Source organism: Peromyscus leucopus, chromosome 2, assembly GCF_004664715.2.
Source record: "Peromyscus leucopus breed LL Stock chromosome 2, UCI_PerLeu_2.1, whole genome shotgun sequence".
In the NCBI taxonomy this organism is placed as follows: Eukaryota; Metazoa; Chordata; class Mammalia; order Rodentia; family Cricetidae; genus Peromyscus; species Peromyscus leucopus.
In genome coordinates this window covers 122433687-122451464 of record NC_051064.1, presented here as the reverse complement: position 1 = coordinate 122451464, position 17778 = coordinate 122433687, and the positions used below count along the sequence as shown (strand labels likewise).

Sequence of the window (17778 nt, the reverse complement as noted above, 5' to 3'; positions counted from 1 at the left end):
CAGACCTCCTTCTGGGACTCAGTTTCCCCATCTAGAAATGAGAGGATTGGTAGCTTTCTAAGGGATCTTCAGTGCCAAAATTTAGCCCAGATCTAATCACATCACGGGAGGCTCCTGCTGGGATTGTACCATTAGCCTCCCAGCCCAGGTGGGGCCAATGTTTCGCTGCTTCTCTCAGTGCGTCCCCAGTTCCCTGGGCCATGCTGCTCCTGCTCACACTCCTGTGTCTCCTGGGTGTGAGGAACCACATCTTCAGCTACCCAGAGACTGATATCTGCTTCCACCTCCCACCATCCCTTGCTTCTCCCTCCTTCCCTGATGGCCTGGCACACGCCCTGCAGGCTCGGGCCTTTTCCATTGGCTTTACCCTCTGCTCAGATGCCTGCATGGCTCCCTACTTCCTCCAGTGTGCTCAAACGCCACCTTCCCAAGGCTACTCTCCCGCCCCACTCTCTGTACAATAGCTTCCTCATTCCCACACTGGGGCTCTGTGTCCTTTTTTATCCCTTAATTTTTTCTCCACCATCATCTGACGACTTGAACCTTTACAAGTTTATTATCTCCTACCAAAAACGTAAGCTTGCTAAAGGCAGGGCTTGTGTGACTGTGCTTGGCTCATGAAGAGTCTTTAGTAAATGATCTCTGAATAAATAGTAAATGGTTACTGAATGAATGAATGAAAAAAAATGAATGAGAGTGAATGAATGAATGAATACTTTGTGGATCTGGGCTGTGTCATTTCCCCACAATTCCTCCAGCTTCAGGGGGTGTTGAGGTGTGGAGTCAGGAGGGGCCAGTGTGCTGGAGAGGAGGGGCACGCCTTTCTTTTCTCAGGGAACTCACCCAGCATCTATTTGAGTCTGACTTGAGTTGATAAAAAGGATGGACCTCTGGGGCTGTGGTGGCAGCTGATTCAACAGAGGTTTTCACTCCACCATGGAAGGCCACAAGGAGATGGGAGTGGGGGAATCACGGGAGTATGAGGTGTCGTCCACCTAACCAGCCAGGTTAGAGGCACACACACGCGAAGATGGTGAGGAGCGCGAGCAAAGCCCCGTGTGCTATGGTGGGGGAGCAGAGCATGCTAATGGAAAGGCTTGAGTCAGGGTGCCAGCCGGGTCCGGAATAAGGTGGCTTGGTGGACAGGACCTGCACTTGAGCCTGAGTCAAAGGTCAATGGATTCACGTTAAAAAAACAAAAACAAAACAGCAGAGGTCTTCGATCTTCGTGCAAGTAAAACCTTGTGTCAAACACAGCTTGAGTCAAAGCAAGCTGGGCCACGGAATACACACGGAACTATTTGATGGTGCCAACGGGGACTTTCTACTGGCCACCTTGCATACTTTCCTCAGATTTGGGCATCTTGTGTTCCAGCCCTCAGTTCCTCTTCGCCTAAAAGGCCTTAGCAGCTAGCTGTTAGAGAAGCCGGGGCTGCCTTGCTAGCCTCAGACAGCCCCCGTTTCCTCCTTGTTCCATGTTGTGCGGCTCCTTTACCTGCTGCCGAAGGTGGTCTGGCTGGTACCGCAGATAGAAGCAGAGAGAACAAGCGGAAGTTTGGTGGCTGGTCCAGCTGAGAAAAGAGGAGGCGATTCATTAAATTATTACCCCATTTTGTGTTACTATAACAAAATACTCAAAGCTAGGTGTTTCACATAGGAAAGAGCTGTTTTTAGCTCAGAATGCTGGAAGTTCAAGGGAGTGCCAGCAGCATTGGCTCAGGTCTAGTGAAGGCCTCATGGATGATAATATCACAGTCTTGGGAGTGAATGAGATTGGGTGATCAGGAAGGAAGGACAGGAAGCCTGGAGTTCAAGGAGAACTCTGCTAATGCCTCTGAGGTCCCACTCTCAAGGGTCTAACAACCTCCCATCAGGCTCCTCTCTCACGATTGCCACACTGAGGACCAAGCTGGAGACCCACAAATCCCTAGGAAATAACAACATTCCAAGCACGGCACTCAAGCGCCTTGTCCAGAAACCACCATTTCCCATGCCCTGTGCTCCAGAGGAGCTAGCTTAAGAAAGACTGGCCTAGCCGGGCAGTGGTAGTGCACACCTTTAATCCCAGCACTTGGGAGATCTCTGGGATATCTCTGTGAGTTCAAGGCCAGCCTGGGCTACAGAGTGAGTTCCAGGAAAGGCATAAAGCTACACAGAGAAACCCTGTCTCGAAAAACAAAACAAAACAAAACAAAACAAAAAAAAAAAAAAAAAGAAAGAAAGGAAGAAAGACTGACCTAGGAGGTGGCGGGCTGTAAGAAAAGGGGATGTTACAGAGTCCTTGCAGCCAGATGTGCATCTGGGATTCGTGAACTAGAGCGCCGCTGCTCTCTGTACCTCTGGGCTCCTTCCCTCCTCGGCTCATGGCTCCCTCTGGAGAGAGAAGCTGATGGAAGGGCAGATGAGATGGCTCAGTGAGTAGGAGAGGGCTTGCTGCACAGACATGGCGACCTGAGTTTGGATCCCCAGTAACCACAAGAAAAAAACCTGGGCAAGGCCACATGTGCCTGTGACTCAAATGCTGGGCATGGGGCAGAGGCAGGAGGGTCTCCAGGGGCCTGCTGGCAGCAGCCTAGCTGAAAAACGGTGAGAGACCCCGTCTCAAGGGATTCAGGTGGAGAGTGACAGAGTAGGACATTTGAATGTCCTTTGATCTGTGCACATGCGGACCTGTGTGGGCACATGTAACATGCACATACCCTCCCACAGAAGCACACTAAAAAAAAAAAAAATCCTGTTGGCTCAGCCCACCCTCTGTTGTAAGTACACACACCACCACCACCACCACCACCACCACCACCACCACCACCACCACCCTAGTTTTATTTTTTGGAGACCAAGTCTGATGTACTTCAAACTGGCTTTGAACCAGCTATGTAGCTGACACTGGCCTTGAGCTCCCGACGCCCTTTCTCAACCTCCTAAGTGCTGGAATTACAAGCATGTGCCACCGTGCCCAGCTGGTGGACTCTTCTTGGTTCGAATTCCAGCCAGGAGAGGCTGTGGAGTCACCCCGGGGCTTTCCATGAGGTGCCCGGCTGGGCTGAGAGGACTCCAGTAGCTCAGGGGTGGGTCAGCCCACAGCAAGCAATTCCAGTTTCTAATGGAGCCAGCTCAAGGGGTCAAGTTTTTGCAACTTGTCCAACTAAAGGGAATGCATCTTCTAATTGGTCCTCCAAGAGGAGGCATTTTTTTCATAGTTTGCACTGTGTGCTGGCAGCTGCTGTCCCTCCAGGGACATCCTTGGAGAAAGTGAACTGAGCTGAGGGCTGCCTCTCTCTCTCCCCCTCCCCCCACTGCCCTGCTGGACAGTCATTAAGGGGAAGGACCCTTAGCCACTATTGGACTGCCTCTCCCTTTCGTGTTAGAGACAGGGAAACTAAGGCTCCTTTAAGACCTCGTCCCATCCCTGAGCCCCATTATGGACCTCTGGCCCAGAGATGCAGCCCTGCCAGCAGCAGCCTTGTGTGGGGCCCTGGGTCACGTGTTCTCACTCCCTCAGCCGTATTTAGAATCGCTGGATCAGGGGAAACGCTCCTCCCAGCCCTTGAGGATTCTTGGAAAGAATCGCTCTGAGGCCCGCTTAACGGCCCTCCCATCAAGACCCCAACCCACAAGATAAAGCAAGTGTTCGCCCTCCTCAGAGGACGGTGGGACCCTTTGGGCTTTTCTGCAACCCCCTTGTCAAGATGTGGGTGTCAAGTCTTTTGAAGTCCCTTCTCAGCATCAGTTCTGGTTTGGGGCTCAAGAAATACCTTTCTGCAGGCAGGTGGAATGGGGGTCATGGCCTCTGCCTTCCAGGAATCTTGACTGAGTGGTGACACACTGGCACTAGGTCCCATCCCCCCCCCCACTCCTCACCCCTGCTGAGGGGAACAGAGCAGCCATGCTCAGGGGGCCCTAGTCTGGAGAGCAAAGGAGTCACATACTTCCCAGGCCAGTGGCGAATATCAGGGATCTGGCTGCTAGGCAGGTCCCAGACGCTGACTGGCAAGGCTCAGGCTGGGGGCCGGACCTCGGAGGGAGGGAAAGAAGGGAGGAGGTTCTGGAGGAAAGAAGGCAGAGGGCCTGCGTCTGGTTTGGTGAGGGAAACATGCCCTAATTCCATCCACATAGGCTGCTTCCTCACTGGATAATCAAACGTGAAGAAACAGAAAAACCAGACCTGGGCGGTGCAGGTTTTGATACCCATCAGCCCTCTCAGGCTCTATCCCTGCAGCTCCTTTCTTAGTTCCTGGGTACCCACACTCAGTTCTCTCCTCTGACCCAGCCCGGTCTCCCACTGAACTGTCCCCTGCCTCCCCTCCCCTCACCCTGCCAACCTGGGAATCCATCCTGGGCTTACTCCACTCTCTCCAGGTCTCCAGCTTCCTGTTCTCCCGGCTCCTCCCACTCCTGCTCTCTCTTCTGATAAGATCCCTGTGTCCATCTTTCTCCAGCTCCTTGGCCTTTCTCCTTTGCAGTCCTGTCTTCACCCCCACTTATGTGCTCTCACTCCGACTGGGCCTGTTCAGGTCCTTCTCTGCCTGTGAGGCTGCCCTGACCCAGGGACCCAGGGACCAACAAGTCCAATGGACATTTTTCAGGGTGAACACTGCGGTCCCCCCCACCTCCTTCTTGCTGTCATCTACACTTGCTTCTCTTGGCTTCTGTGCCTCTCTTCTGGCTTCCTTTCCTGGGTCTACTCTTTTGGTCTGGACAGAGGGCTCCTCCCTTCACACTGCTAGATGTCACTGGGTTCTCCTCTAAATTCACATGCTCATTGGATTGTCACAGCTGTCCCCATGTCTACCCCAATATCTCTGCAACTGTTCTACCCAGCTCTGTCTTCTTACCCATCATGCCTTGTCCCCAGTCCCTGCATCTCCTCTGGGGTCTCCCACTTGCCATGTGCTACTCAGCACTTTCACCAGCCCAATGCCCTTGCCCCAAACAGAGAGGTCATTCTTCCTCATTGTCCCAGAGTCCCCTTTCCTACGGTGCCGCCAGTCCATCCAGTTCCCTCTGTTCTCTGTTGCCACTTGCCGGTCCAGACCTCTGTCATTTCCCAGATGAGTTACCCTGGAGCCTTCTAGCGAGTGTTTCTCGTCTGCGTCTCCATCCTGCTCCATGGTCTATACTACCCAGGCGGTGGCCCTGAAACACAAGAGGGACATTGTCATTTCCTTTCCCTGAACTCCCCAATGGCTTCCGGTTGCCTTTAGGATCTCATTCCAGTACCAGAGGATGCTCTCATGGATCTCACCTCTGTTCCCTACGGGGTCAAGAACTGCTAGCCTTCTAGGCTGGCTTCCACAGATGCCCATATCTTTGCTGCTGGCATACCATGCGTCCTCTGTCTGGGTCACCCCCACCCCTGTCTGGTTACATCTCTACTTGGAACAGCCTCACTCTCTTTAGGACAGTCACCATCTCTCCCAGGGTGTCTCCACTGTTACACTCGCCAGTGTCTTGGGATCTGGATTATTTATTCCTGGCTTTACCATAAACCCACCTGAGTGTAGATGAGATTAGTGTTTCTGAAGTGAGTGTGGTTCAGATAACTCAGGGGGCAACCTCTTTCCTTCCTGCTGTGAGATCCCCTGTCATCCTCTTTCCCATCTGCCCTATGTCCATCTCTCTAGTCTCTGAACATCTTTCCTTCCAGGGATGTCTCTGGGGAATCTGGAACTGAGTTGATGGCTGTCTTCTCCCTCCCCACCCCACTACTGAAGAGTCACCAGGGTGATAAGAACCTGCTTATCGTTCAGTATCCTCTACCTTTGTGTGGCGGGCTGGGAACTTGAAGCTCGGAGAAATAGTTTGACCTTGTGGTTCAGCTGGCCTTGGGCTCCGGTCTTGCATTATGACGTGGGGAAAGTTAACATCTCTCTCTCTCTCTCTCTCTCTCTCTCTCTCTCTCTCTCTCTCTCTCTCTCTCTCTCTCTCACACACACACACACACACACACACACAGTTTTGTTGAGAAGCAAGTCCCATTATATAGCCTAACTCCCATTAAAGTGCATATTTCAGGACTCTGTGTGCACTCACAGACTGGCATAGCCATCCCTGGATACTTATATCTTATATCCCGTCACCTCACTTACGTGCTTGAGGAATCACAGTAGGGACTGGGGAGGATTTGATGGAGAACATGTGTGTGGAGGGGTTGATATTGTGCTGGACCAGTGGGATTGCACATCAGACCGGTGGTGATGCTGAGGTTGGCATGACACCTGCCTCCCTGTCGGCCCCAGTCCTGGCCACTTCCGGTGGTGATGTGAGGAGGCGTGGAAGGGGAGACAGTAAGAACTGTCATTGTTGTAAAGGTGCTGACTTGGTGCCCAATGTGGAGGCTCATGCCTGTAACCCCAGCATTTAGAAGGTTGAGGGAGGGGGATCTTGAGTTCTAGGTTAGCCTGGATACATAGTGAGACCCTGTCAAAAGAAAAACAAATAAAACGCCGAGTTGGTTAGTAATCGAGCCCCATTTCCACCTTGAACTTTCTGAATCAGACATTGCCAAGGAAGTGCCCAGAAATCAGCATTTTTCTTTTCAAGACAAGGTCTCAGTGTAGTCAAGGATGACCTTGAGTTTCTGAACCTCTTGCTTACGCCTTGTGAGTGCTGGGATTACAGGCATATGCCACTATTAGCAAGCCTTTGGGGAGTTCTGATGTCTTCTGTCGTTTGAGACCCACGGATCTAAGCAAATAGCTACCTTTCTGTCCATACTCTTCCTGAATGAGTAGGAGGAATAGTTGCAGAATGGGGTACAGGGAAGAGGAAAGACCGTGATAGGCCTCCCGACAAGCCTACAGGCTGCCCCCATCGGCTACAGCTCTAACTCCAGGTTGGCTAAGAGGATACACGGGCCCACTTGCCCACAGATGGGATGCATAGAGATGTAGCAGAAAGGAGCCTCCAGTCTGGCGCTCTGCTAGGGAGGTAGCAAAGGCCCTGGCCAGCCAGCCCCTGCGTACCATCTCTACTCTTGTAGCTGGAGAAACTGAGCCCCAGAGGGGCCGAAAACAATCCTCAGGTAATCCTATTTGTCATATGATGAAGTCATACACCAGCGTGGCCAGACTTCCTCCATCTGCTAAGCTCTAAACATTGAGCTTGTGTTTCTCCAAGAGCATCTGGCATCTCTATGTGATGGCTAAGGCCAAGGCAGCATTGAGGCCAGAAGCTGAAGAGCGTCTAGCCTCAGCCCTACCACTGAGGGATCTTAAACAAATCTGTCAGTCTTGGGTCTCATGTCTTCATCTTGAAGATAGGAATAATTATTCGGGTAACAGGACAGGATGTTGTTCATCATCAGCTTGAACACATCCTTTCAAATGAATTGAGGGCCTAGGGTAAAAAAAGTTCCTGTCCCTGCCAGTGATAAAGGGAAGAGAAGACGAAATTCAGGGTTTTGTTGTTGCTATAGAGAGAGCCTTGCTCTGTCCCAGGCTGGTATGGAACTTACTATATAGGTCAGGCTGGCCCTTAAATTGTGCTGATCTTCCTGCCTTTTAGAGTGCTGGGATTAAAGGGGTACACTGCCACTCCCAGCCGGTTCAAGGGAGCTGGGGTGTTGCAGTGAGTGTAGCAGAGAGGATCAGGTGCAGAGGTGGGAGGGCAGGGTTGAGGTGGGGGTAGGCCTCTGAGGGCCTTGCTGGCAATGCTGAAGAGTTTGACCTTCGCTTTCCAAGCGACACCTCCTAGTCCTTCCCAACAGTCCACCAACTGAGAACCAAGAATTCAACTATATTCACCTATGTGGGCCAGTCTCATTCAAACCACCACGGGACCATAGGATCTGAGAATGGAGCCGGACAACTGAGCCCTTAATGGAGGGTACAAATAAATGGACGCACATTAGTTTGTTATTATCTAAGCAGTCCATATTCATTCTTAAAAAAAAAAATCTTAGGAAGCACAGATAGGTAACAAAAGCAAAAACCCAATCACTTCATTTTTGCTCCACCAGAGATGAGCCTGCCACTATTGGTGCCTATGTATCTTTTTAATCACCATGATCACATGACCGTTCAGATTCTATAATCTGCTTTTTTGGCTTCGTCTACTGTGGATAGTTGGTGCCCGTGTAACTATTGGAATAGCAAGAAGAAAAGGGAGGAAAGGAATTCTGGAAGTGCTCCAGAGAGAACTACGGATGTCCACAGCAGCCCGAGGGCTTACCGACAGCTGGGAAAGGCAGTGGAGGAGCTGGGCTAGAGCAAGGGCCCGTGACGTTCCCACCGCAGCCCTGCCCATCCCTACTCTGTGTCAGCTGCAGCTCCCATTCCAGGTAGCCTGGCTGCTGCTGGTCCTGCGGTTGGTACTGGAGCTGAGGGGTGGAGGGCGTGCCTCCCTCCCCCACTGGCCTTGTGTCTTTGCTGACTCAGCTCTGGGCTGGGACTGACCGCAGAGGCCTCCATCTTACTCATTCATCTCAAGTCCCTACCGACAGCTGCTTCTTGCCTCCTTGATCCAGGGGCATTTCCTGTGATGCAGCACCAGATCCTGCCCTTCAAGGAGTTGTAAGTGGGCCAGGGCCCAGCCAGACCCTACTCTCAATTGCCCATCAGCCCATGTAACAGAGAAGGAGGCTGAGTAAAGAGGTCGGTGGTTTTCCTAGGTTACACACAATTCTCTCTCTCTCTCTCTCTCTCTCTCTCTCTCTCTCTCTCTCTCTCTCTCTCTCTCACACACACACACACACACACACACACACACACACACACACACACAAAGTGTGCATGCATGCTTGTACTGGGCATGGTGTTGCACACTTGTAATCCTAGTACTAGGAAGGCAGAGACAGGAGAGGAAGGTAAGAGTTTGAGGCTAGCCTGGGCTACATAGCAAGACCCTGTCTCAAAAATTAACGAAAGAAAGAGCAACCCCTGGGGCACATACAGGAAGGCAGACTGTGGAAGGGGACTCTGAAGAGGAAGCCGTGAGTAGGAGTCAGGTTCTGGGGACAGGCAGAGTGTGTTAGGGCTGAAGGTGTGCAGGGGCTCTGCCGTGAGCAGGAGTCAGAGGTTCTGGGGACATGTGGGAAGGCTGGCGGGTCAGTACATTGCGATGCGTTTCCAGGGAACAAGCTCATTCCTTCTGGTGTTTTCTGGGGGCAAGTGCATGCTTAACACGCCTTGTTCCAAAGAACCCACGTTCCCCTCGCTATACCTGCAGCCCGCCCGTGTGCATATACATGCCTCAAGGCACCTGCTTATGGACTCTCCCCACTTCCTCTCAGCTGGGGACTCCGGGCTCCAATCTCAGGTCACCCCTGGAAACACTCAGCAACCTCTGGTGAACCCCTTTCCTGCTGTAGACTGTTGTTTCTTCATGGGCAGCTGACAGGGAAGTGTGGGATGAGTTACATTCTAGAGTTCCCGTCTAACAGGGCCACTTGGTAGCTTCGTGCTGCCTACGGAGTCGTTCCAGGCCTTCGTCCCCAGCCCCTCCCTCGCTGACCCCCCTTTCCTCTCCCTTCATCCCTGTGTTGCTGCTTCTGTGCCCCTCGCTTTGTATTTGTGGTGTGTGTGTGTGTGTGTGTGTGTGTGTGTGTGTGTGGTCATGGGTGTGAGTGTCTACTTGTGGAGACCAAAGGAGGACATTGTATGCCCTATGATATCATTCTCTGCCTTATTCCCTTGGGTCGGGGTCCTTCAGTGATCCGGAAGCTCACTGTTTTAACTGAACTGACTGGCCCGTGAGCTGCTGTGCTCTGCCTGTCTCTGATCCCAACACTAGGGTTGTGGACACACGTGGTCACGCCCAGCCTTGTGACCTGTGTATTCGGGATTCAAACAGGGGGCCTTAAGCCCTTACAGTAAGTGCTGTCACCGAGCCACCTCCCCGGCCCCTCTCTTCTCTAGCTGATTCATTATGAATTCCATAAAAACACGGGGGCAGAGCAGCTGTCCCTCTTCTTCAGTTGAGGCCACAGCTTCTGAGCTCTGTTGACCTTTGGAACACTTTTCTTGGGCCATAAAATGGAGCCCGGAGCCAAGGCTAGTGGGTGGCTAAGCCCAGGGAAACACAGCCTCTCTGTTTTCTTGCTAGCCCAGACAAAACGGAGAGGCCTCCTCCCTAAGTCTCAGTCACGTTAGTGTTGTCCGGAGAGGGCTTGGGAGGTGTCTGTGCTCAGCAGCCTGCAGCTTGCCTGTCCGTGACTCTACAGAGCTCTGCTCGGATTCTGTTTTCCAAAGAATTCCACCCAAATAGCGAGTCTCCCAGCTCGGCAGCCCCTGCCAGGGGACCCTCAGTTATTCTGTACCCCCAACCATCTAACCTCCCCCATCATGCTCTCATTGCAGATTTTTGCTAGTCTTCAGCTGCCTGGTGCTGTCCGTGTTGTCCACTATCCAGGAGCACCAGGAACTTGCCAACGAGTGTCTCCTCATCTTGGTGAGTGCTGGGAGTCCCCTTTAGAGTCTCCTCCAAGGCCGAGCAGCATATGACATAGCACCTCCCACCTGAGGAGAGAAGCTTCCTAGACTGCGGTCAGGGAGCAGACGGCTGCCCCTCTCTGGCCATCATTCCTGGTGCAGGGGGATCTCCTGTTCTAAGTGAGGCCTGAGGATGGGCCCAGGATAGACTAGGCGAGCAGGCTCCATTCTATACCAGAGCAGAAGCAAACCTCACGGTGTTAAACAAAAATACCCATAGAAGGCCCTTCCGCCAACGGAGAGCCGCTCTTAATCTTAATGTCACTCAGCCAGGGCCAAGAGTCTAGAATGGTGGGAAGGCTGCGGGCAGGGAGAAGAAGAAATGCAGGCATCTTATGGAGCTAGACATTTGTGTATGGGGGCAGACTTGGGCTTCTTCTGTTCTCCCTGGAGGACAAAGAGGAGGCCACCTTCCTTCTAGAATCCTCTCAAATCTTTCCAGGTTTAAGAGGGACTTAACCAGGTGCCGGTGTTCCTAACATGGGGTTGGGCTCTGATCTGGGTCCTGGTCCCCCACAGGAATTCGTCATGATTGTGGTCTTTGGCTTGGAGTACATAATCCGCGTCTGGTCGGCTGGCTGCTGTTGCCGCTACAGAGGATGGCAGGGTCGCTTCCGCTTCGCCAGGAAGCCTTTCTGTGTCATCGGTATAAGCCTTCGCTACCCTGCCCCACCCCCAAGCCTCAGGGAGGCGTTTTAATCTCATCCTTGACCCCGATCCTGGCTTCTCATGAATTTAGCGGACCCTCCCAATCTGCACCCCCACCCCCATTACGGTCCCAGGAGTCCCAGACCCCAGGTCTTGACGCGAGGTGGGCTGGTGACTTCGGCACCTCTGCCCTGCAGACTTCATCGTGTTCGTGGCCTCGGTGGCGGTGATCGCCGCGGGCACACAGGGCAACATCTTTGCCACGTCCGCGTTGCGCAGTATGCGCTTCCTGCAGATCCTGCGCATGGTGCGTATGGACCGCCGTGGCGGCACCTGGAAGCTGCTGGGCTCCGTGGTCTACGCGCACAGTAAGGTGAGGCTGGGGAAAGGAGCGGGGGAACAAAACTCCTGGAAACTACCCGAGGTGCAAGCAAGAGGCGGAGCTGGGGCGGGGCCAATGCTGGGGCAAGCGGGGCCTGGAGCCAGGCGGAGGAGTCCTAGTCAAGGACTGATGCGGGATAGGCCTACTTTGAGCCAAGAACAATCGGGGCTTGGCAGGGGCGTGGCCTATCTGAAAAAGGGGCTGGAGCTGAGCAGGGGTGGGGCCTAATAATAAGAGACCTGAGGAGGGGGCGGGGCCTACGCTGGGGGGTGGGTGTCGAGGCGGCTGGCGCCAGCAGGGGCGGGGCTTAGGCAGGGCCTGAGAGGTAGAGCTTAAGGATCGCATCTACAAGCACCTTGGTTTGGACAGGACTGCTCCCAATGGAGTGGGGGAACTGGGTAGTTTCTAAGGGTGAGTCTGGGAAGGGATCAGATGGGTTGAAACCTGAAAAGATTAAGGACAGGCCTGGGGTCTGGCTCTGGGGGGTTCTGAGAAGGCCGGGCAGGGGCTCCATCCTTGAAGAAGGGGGGAGACTGGAGAAGTGTGTGCAGCTTTATGCCCCGACAGGCACCCCTCCTTTTTCCCTCAGGAGCTGATCACCGCCTGGTACATCGGGTTCCTGGTGCTCATCTTTGCCTCTTTCCTCGTCTACCTGGCTGAGAAGGATGCCAACTCTGACTTCTCCTCCTATGCCGACTCGCTCTGGTGGGGGACGGTGCGTGAGGGTCTGTGCAGGTCCGCCCTTCCCCCTAAGAACTTCCCTGGACACTTCCCAGGTTCTGTTCCCTTACCGCGGCCCCCCAGCTCAGGCTTAGGTTGGCGCTTCTGAGACTAGTTCCTGTGCTTGCCCCCTAGCTACTCTGTTGGACCTGTCTGTGCCCCACATCCAGCCCTTCACTCAGCCCTTGTGACCTGTACTGCTTTTCCTTAACTAGCGTGAGAACCCATCTGTACCCCTCCAGTCTCTCTGAGAAGTCCTTGAGATCAGTCCCTATGGCCGCTCTGTCGGGGAAGCCCTTCTCTGGTCCTCAGTTTGCTGTATCTTCAAGTCCTTGTGGCTGGCCACTCTGCCCAGTCCTATGGGTAACCTGTTTCTATCTCCAGATCACACTGACAACCATTGGCTATGGTGACAAGACACCACACACATGGCTGGGCAGGGTTCTGGCTGCCGGCTTCGCCTTACTGGGCATCTCCTTCTTTGCCCTGCCTGCCGTGAGTTCTCTGCTGGTTGGAGAGGGAGGCTGGGACCAAGACCTAGCCAGCCTATCCTAAATTTGCCTTAGGCAACCTGGGGTACCTCCGATGGGCAGGTATGGGAACGTTTTAGTCGCCTCTTGTCCCCCTTTCTACATTACCTGCAGCCATGCCCTATCCCCGTAGGGTATCCTGGGCTCTGGCTTCGCCCTGAAGGTCCAGGAGCAGCATAGGCAGAAGCACTTTGAGAAGCGGAGGATGCCAGCAGCCAACCTCATCCAGGTACATGGTGCTTAGGAGGCCCCCCTGCTTGTCAGCCCTGTGGGCTGACCCATGTGTCCCAACTTAGGAACTACAAGTCTGCTTCAAAGCTCAGAGAGGGGCAGGACTTTGGGGGAGGAGGTGTCTTAGCCGGGGTTTTTATTGCTGTGACGAGACACAAGACCACCGCAACTCTTATAAAGGAAAAACATTTAATGAGGGTGGCTCACTTACCGTTTCAGAGGTTCAGTCCATTATCATCATGACAGGAGCATGGCATTATGAAGGCAGATTGTAGCTGAGAATCCTACATCTTACAGGCAACAGGAAGTTGGCTGACTCCCTGGGCAGGATCCTGAGCATAGGAAACCTCAAAGCCAGCCCCACAGCGACACACTTCCTCCAACAAGGCCATACCACTCCAACAAAGCCGCACCTCCTAATAATGCCACTCCCTATGAGATTATGGGGGCCAGTTACATTCTAGCCTCCATGGGAGGGTCACATGCCACATTACAGAGCTGGGGTGCTGGCTGAGTTATCAGTAATGTTCCCCTGCAGCAAATAGCTGGTTTCAAACTCCCTAGAGCCACCCTGTTGCCACCTGTGGCAATGACCTGGGATGGGGAGAGTCTGTACAAGAGCCCCCCATCTCCTAATGGAGACCTAACTCTGCCATCTTGAAACTGGGTCCCGTCGGCCTGCTCCACTCCTGGTGCCTTGATATATACTCGCTGTGTCCTCAGGAAGTCGTACAATAAGAAGACGGTCCAAAGTTGGACTTTTAGTATTGCCAGCATTTAATGGGCAGGTGAGAAGGGAGCCGGCCAAGGAAATGGGAGTGGCCAGGGATGGGAGCAGGTGTAGGAAACCAGGGCCATGTGACCTCAACTTCCCTCAGCGTGATGGCCGTGGTCTGAGTGGGCCCTGATCTGTGAGCCTGTCGCTGCCTTGGCTTCTCTCCAGGGTAGGGACGTGCAGGAGAACTCCCTGTAGGAAAGAGCTAAGGAATCCTGACACAGCACACTTTTGCCTGCTCCCCAGCAACCTCTGACCCCCAAACCCAAGCCTGACTCGGCCCCTCCTTATCTCTCCTTCCCAGGGTACAGCCCCTTCTCCCTCCCTGCTATCTCCGACTACCAGCCCGGCCTTTTCTTCTTAGCATCCCTTGGGGCACAATGGCCACTGTCCTTTGGGAGCTGGCCTCCCTAGAGGCATTGTAGGGGCAAGCAGCTGGCCCTGTCCCTGCTGAGAGACAGCTGGTATTGTGGTACCCATAATTAACGAGAGCGCTGGCAGCTGCTCCCCAGCCCATGCCAGGGACCCAGGCAAGCAGGAAGTAAAAATATTTCTGTCTTAGGAAGGCGCCAGGCTGGTGAGGTCACTCGTGGCAACCCCTTAAGGACAAGAGGCACCCAAAGGAGGGGAGGCATCTGGGGCTGCCCCAGTTCTGCTTTGTCCTGCCTAACGGTCTCCATACCTCCCTGCCCTGGTGGATCAGTCCATTCACAGTCTTTCCCAGACTCTTTTTGCCTGGATAGAGAGAGGCAGTTTTTTCTGTCATCAAACTGTAGTTCCTTCTGCTGTAGAGTCCGTGACTGCTGAAGAGTTTGTGGTCAGTAATCTTCCCTGCTCTCCCTCAGGCCTTAGTAGTCCCATGGTAGCAGTAGGCGGCTGATGGAAATACAGCGGAGTCGCTGTTTGTAAAGCCATTCACTTAGTCAACATTTCCTCCCCAAACATTTGCAGAACCACCTGCGTGTGCCAGATACTGTACTTGGCACTGGGGATGCAGTGGTGCCCAAGACGCAGCTTATGAAGAAAGACACTAACCAGACACTGTGAATGTATACTTAGCTAAGGGAGCTAACGGGAGGGCTTAAAGGAGCCTGGCCATAAGTGTGCCAGGCCCTGAGTTTGGCGTGGGGTAGACATCTGTCCATTTCATCCTCCTAACAGTTTGTTAGGTCAACAGCGGTCAGTCTAGCCTGCATGGAAAAATGGGTTAGAAACCCATGCCTGCCTGACCACAGACCCCAGCTCTTACCCAGGGCTTGTAAGCCCCTGGCTCTGGTGCCAATTTACTAGGTCACCTTGAGGAAGTCACTTGTAGGTCTTGGTTTCTTGGCTGGCCCTGCTGGTCTATGGAATTAGACTTGGCCTCTGGTCCTGACATCATTCTCAGCTGGCCTGGGACTGGGTTCGCTCAGGGGTGGAGGGCTGGTAGGTGGCTAAGGACTCTATGGCACCCCATTCTCCCCACGCCTCCAGGCCGCATGGCGCCTGTACTCCACTGACACAAGCCGGGCCTACTTGACAGCCACCTGGTACTACTATGACAGTATCCTCCCGTCTTTCAGGTAGGTGCTGCTGGAGTGGGAGCGGGTAGGGACTGGCACTGATTCCCCTTGGGAAGATGCCCTCAGGGTTAAGAAAGGAGATTGCTCCCAACAGGGTATTTGGGGATGGTGCTTCAAGTCCTGCATAATTTGGAGTCTGGTTGGTCCTCTCCCCAACTCTTCTGTGCCCACTGGGCTCAGGGTATTGGTGCAGCTTTGCCCCTGAAGCTGAGTCCCACACATGGAGTGCTGCCAGACTCGCCAATAGGTGATGCCACCTAGGGAAGCGACAGCCAGCTCATCCCGCCTCGGTCCTGAGTGGGGGTACATTAGCCTTGTACCAACCAATGTATTGATGGTTAGAGAGGATGCTATGGCAGAAACGTGTGCCTGCCCCAGAGCCCCTGTGTGTGACTGTGTGGCCCCTGTTACTGTTCTGGGCAGCAACCTCTGAGGCCAGCAGTGAGTCTGTTCTGCTGGCCCAGGCTGGGCTCAGGCTGAATGGGGGCGGCTCTGTGCCGGAGGTTATTAATAGCATCATCAAGGTGCGTGGAGCCAGGTGCCTGGCCAGGCCCTGGGGCAGGAGTGAAGACTGCAGAGCCGGCTTGGTTGGCTCAGTCCCACGGGCAGGGTGGCATGGAGTGCGTGCTCGTCCGGGCTGCTGTGCTCAGCGCTTCTCTCCATCGTCTTTGCCTCATTAGTTATCCTCGAGCAGCTGTTGGGTGATCCCACTTGCCCGCACCCGCACCTGGCCCCCTCTTCCTCCCTCCCTGTCCCACAGGCTTCCCAGGGGAGGAGCAGGAGGTAGAGGCTGGGAAGGGGGCTCCCCTCCCTCTCCCCATCTCCACACCTGGGGGAGGCTAGCTCCTACCTCAGAGGCAGAGCTGGAGGCTGGATTTGAAGCAGCCCCTTTGGGGAGGAGGGGGATGTTGGAAGGGATCAAGGCCAAGCAAGAGAGGGAACAGGGACTGGATGCTTAGAAATTGCCGTGGAAGTGGGGGAACTCTGGATGGGGTAGCCTGGGTTTCCTGGTAAGAGGAACAGAGCCTGGTCTGGAGATTTGGGCTCCGCTGGAAAGACAGGTGAGGGGTGAGAGGTGGCTACCTTCCTTCCTGGTTATGGCAATAGGAAATGACACAGAGATAGCCAACCCAATCCCATTTCCAGGAACTCCGTGGTAGGAGGAACACCACAGGGCAGTGTGGCTGGACTGGCCACCCTATTAAATCTGTCTTCAGCTCCGGTTTCTCCTAAAATCCCAGTCAGGCTGGGAGACTAAGGATTTCAGAGCTGCTGATGGCCGCTGGGTAGGCACAGCTCCACGAAGAGGAGCAGCGTCAGCTAGATTCGAGCTCCCTCTCAGTGTGGGTGCTTTGGAGTTGTGCCCAACCTGCATAACCATACCTAGATTCCTTCCGATTTCCCAGAAACTCCTGCAAAGGGGGAGAAAGCTAGCCTCTCCACCCTGCCTGTTCTGACCTGGGGTTATTTGTGAGTGCCCTGAGGGGGTGGCTCAAGACTTGGCAGGATCTGAGCTCAGTAGCTCTGGGCCCACTGGGTAAGGTGGGTGGTGTCCCGGAAGCCCTGCCTGTAGCTGATGGCGCCCTCTCCTGCAGAGAGCTGGCCCTCTTGTTTGAGCACGTACAACGGGCCCGCAATGGGGGCCTCCGGCCCCTGGAGGTGAGGCGGGCGCCAGTACCTGACGGAGCGCCCTCTCGCTACCCGCCCGTTGCCACCTGCCACCGGCCGGGCAGCGCCTCCTTCTGCCCTGGGGAAAGGTAGGGGCCCCCGGAGGCCACCACCTCCTCTTGCTTCTCCTCTTCCTTTTCCATTTTCTGTCTCACCCTCTCTCAGACCTCCTGCAGCCACCACACGGGTGTATGGACCTGTTTGGGGGAAATCTCTGGCATTGTTGTGAGGCCTGGTAGTTGTCGTCAGATGGCCAGACAGGTACAGACTGAGCGTCCTCTCTAGAGAGGCCACCCTGGACTTACCTTTCTGTTCTCTGGGTCTCCCAGGGTCTCAGAGGGAGAGCTGTCCGCACCATTCTCTCCTGTCATCTCCACCGTTCATACCATTGTCCTCTTTCTTTCTCTGTTTCCACGTCCGTCCCCCCACCCCCTTCCATCCCTGCACCCCCATCCCTCCCGGGAAGCTGGAGAGAGGAGGAGGCCGCTGGCCCCAGGTGCTTACGGCTCAGGTAATGGAGGGTGCTTTTTCTGTTCTGGGGTGTGAGGGCAGGGACCCCCTCCCCCGGCATGCTGCTGGAAGAGAGCTCTGTGACTAAGACGGCTACAGGACCTGCGTAAAACTCCACCAGTGTCTAACACGCTTATCTCTGCAGCTCTTCTCTGCAGCTTTGCTGGGCTGGGGAGGACACCCTGGGGCTCTCTCCTTCTGGACTGAGACACTCTTTGCTGTCCCCAACCCTCTCTCCCAACTTGACCCGGAGCTTTGGCCTGTTGAAAGAAGAATCAAGACAGAACAGCGCTTGCTTCCTCCACATGTTCCGAACTGGAGG

At 54.3% G+C, this 17778-nt stretch overlaps 1 protein-coding gene across 1 annotated transcript in view; it reads left to right on the top strand.

Moving 5' to 3' along the window:
* Kcnq4 (potassium voltage-gated channel subfamily Q member 4) overlaps positions 1–17778 on the top strand; it is a 50874-nt gene that overhangs the window by 18484 nt on the left and 14612 nt on the right. Inside the window, 8 exon segments of the mRNA XM_028886508.2 lie at positions 10299–10389; positions 10950–11076; positions 11276–11451; positions 12050–12175; positions 12565–12675; positions 12844–12939; positions 15190–15278; positions 16874–17035. Of these exon segments, the coding sequence (XP_028742341.1) occupies positions 10299–10389; positions 10950–11076; positions 11276–11451; positions 12050–12175; positions 12565–12675; positions 12844–12939; positions 15190–15278; positions 16874–17035 (978 nt within the window).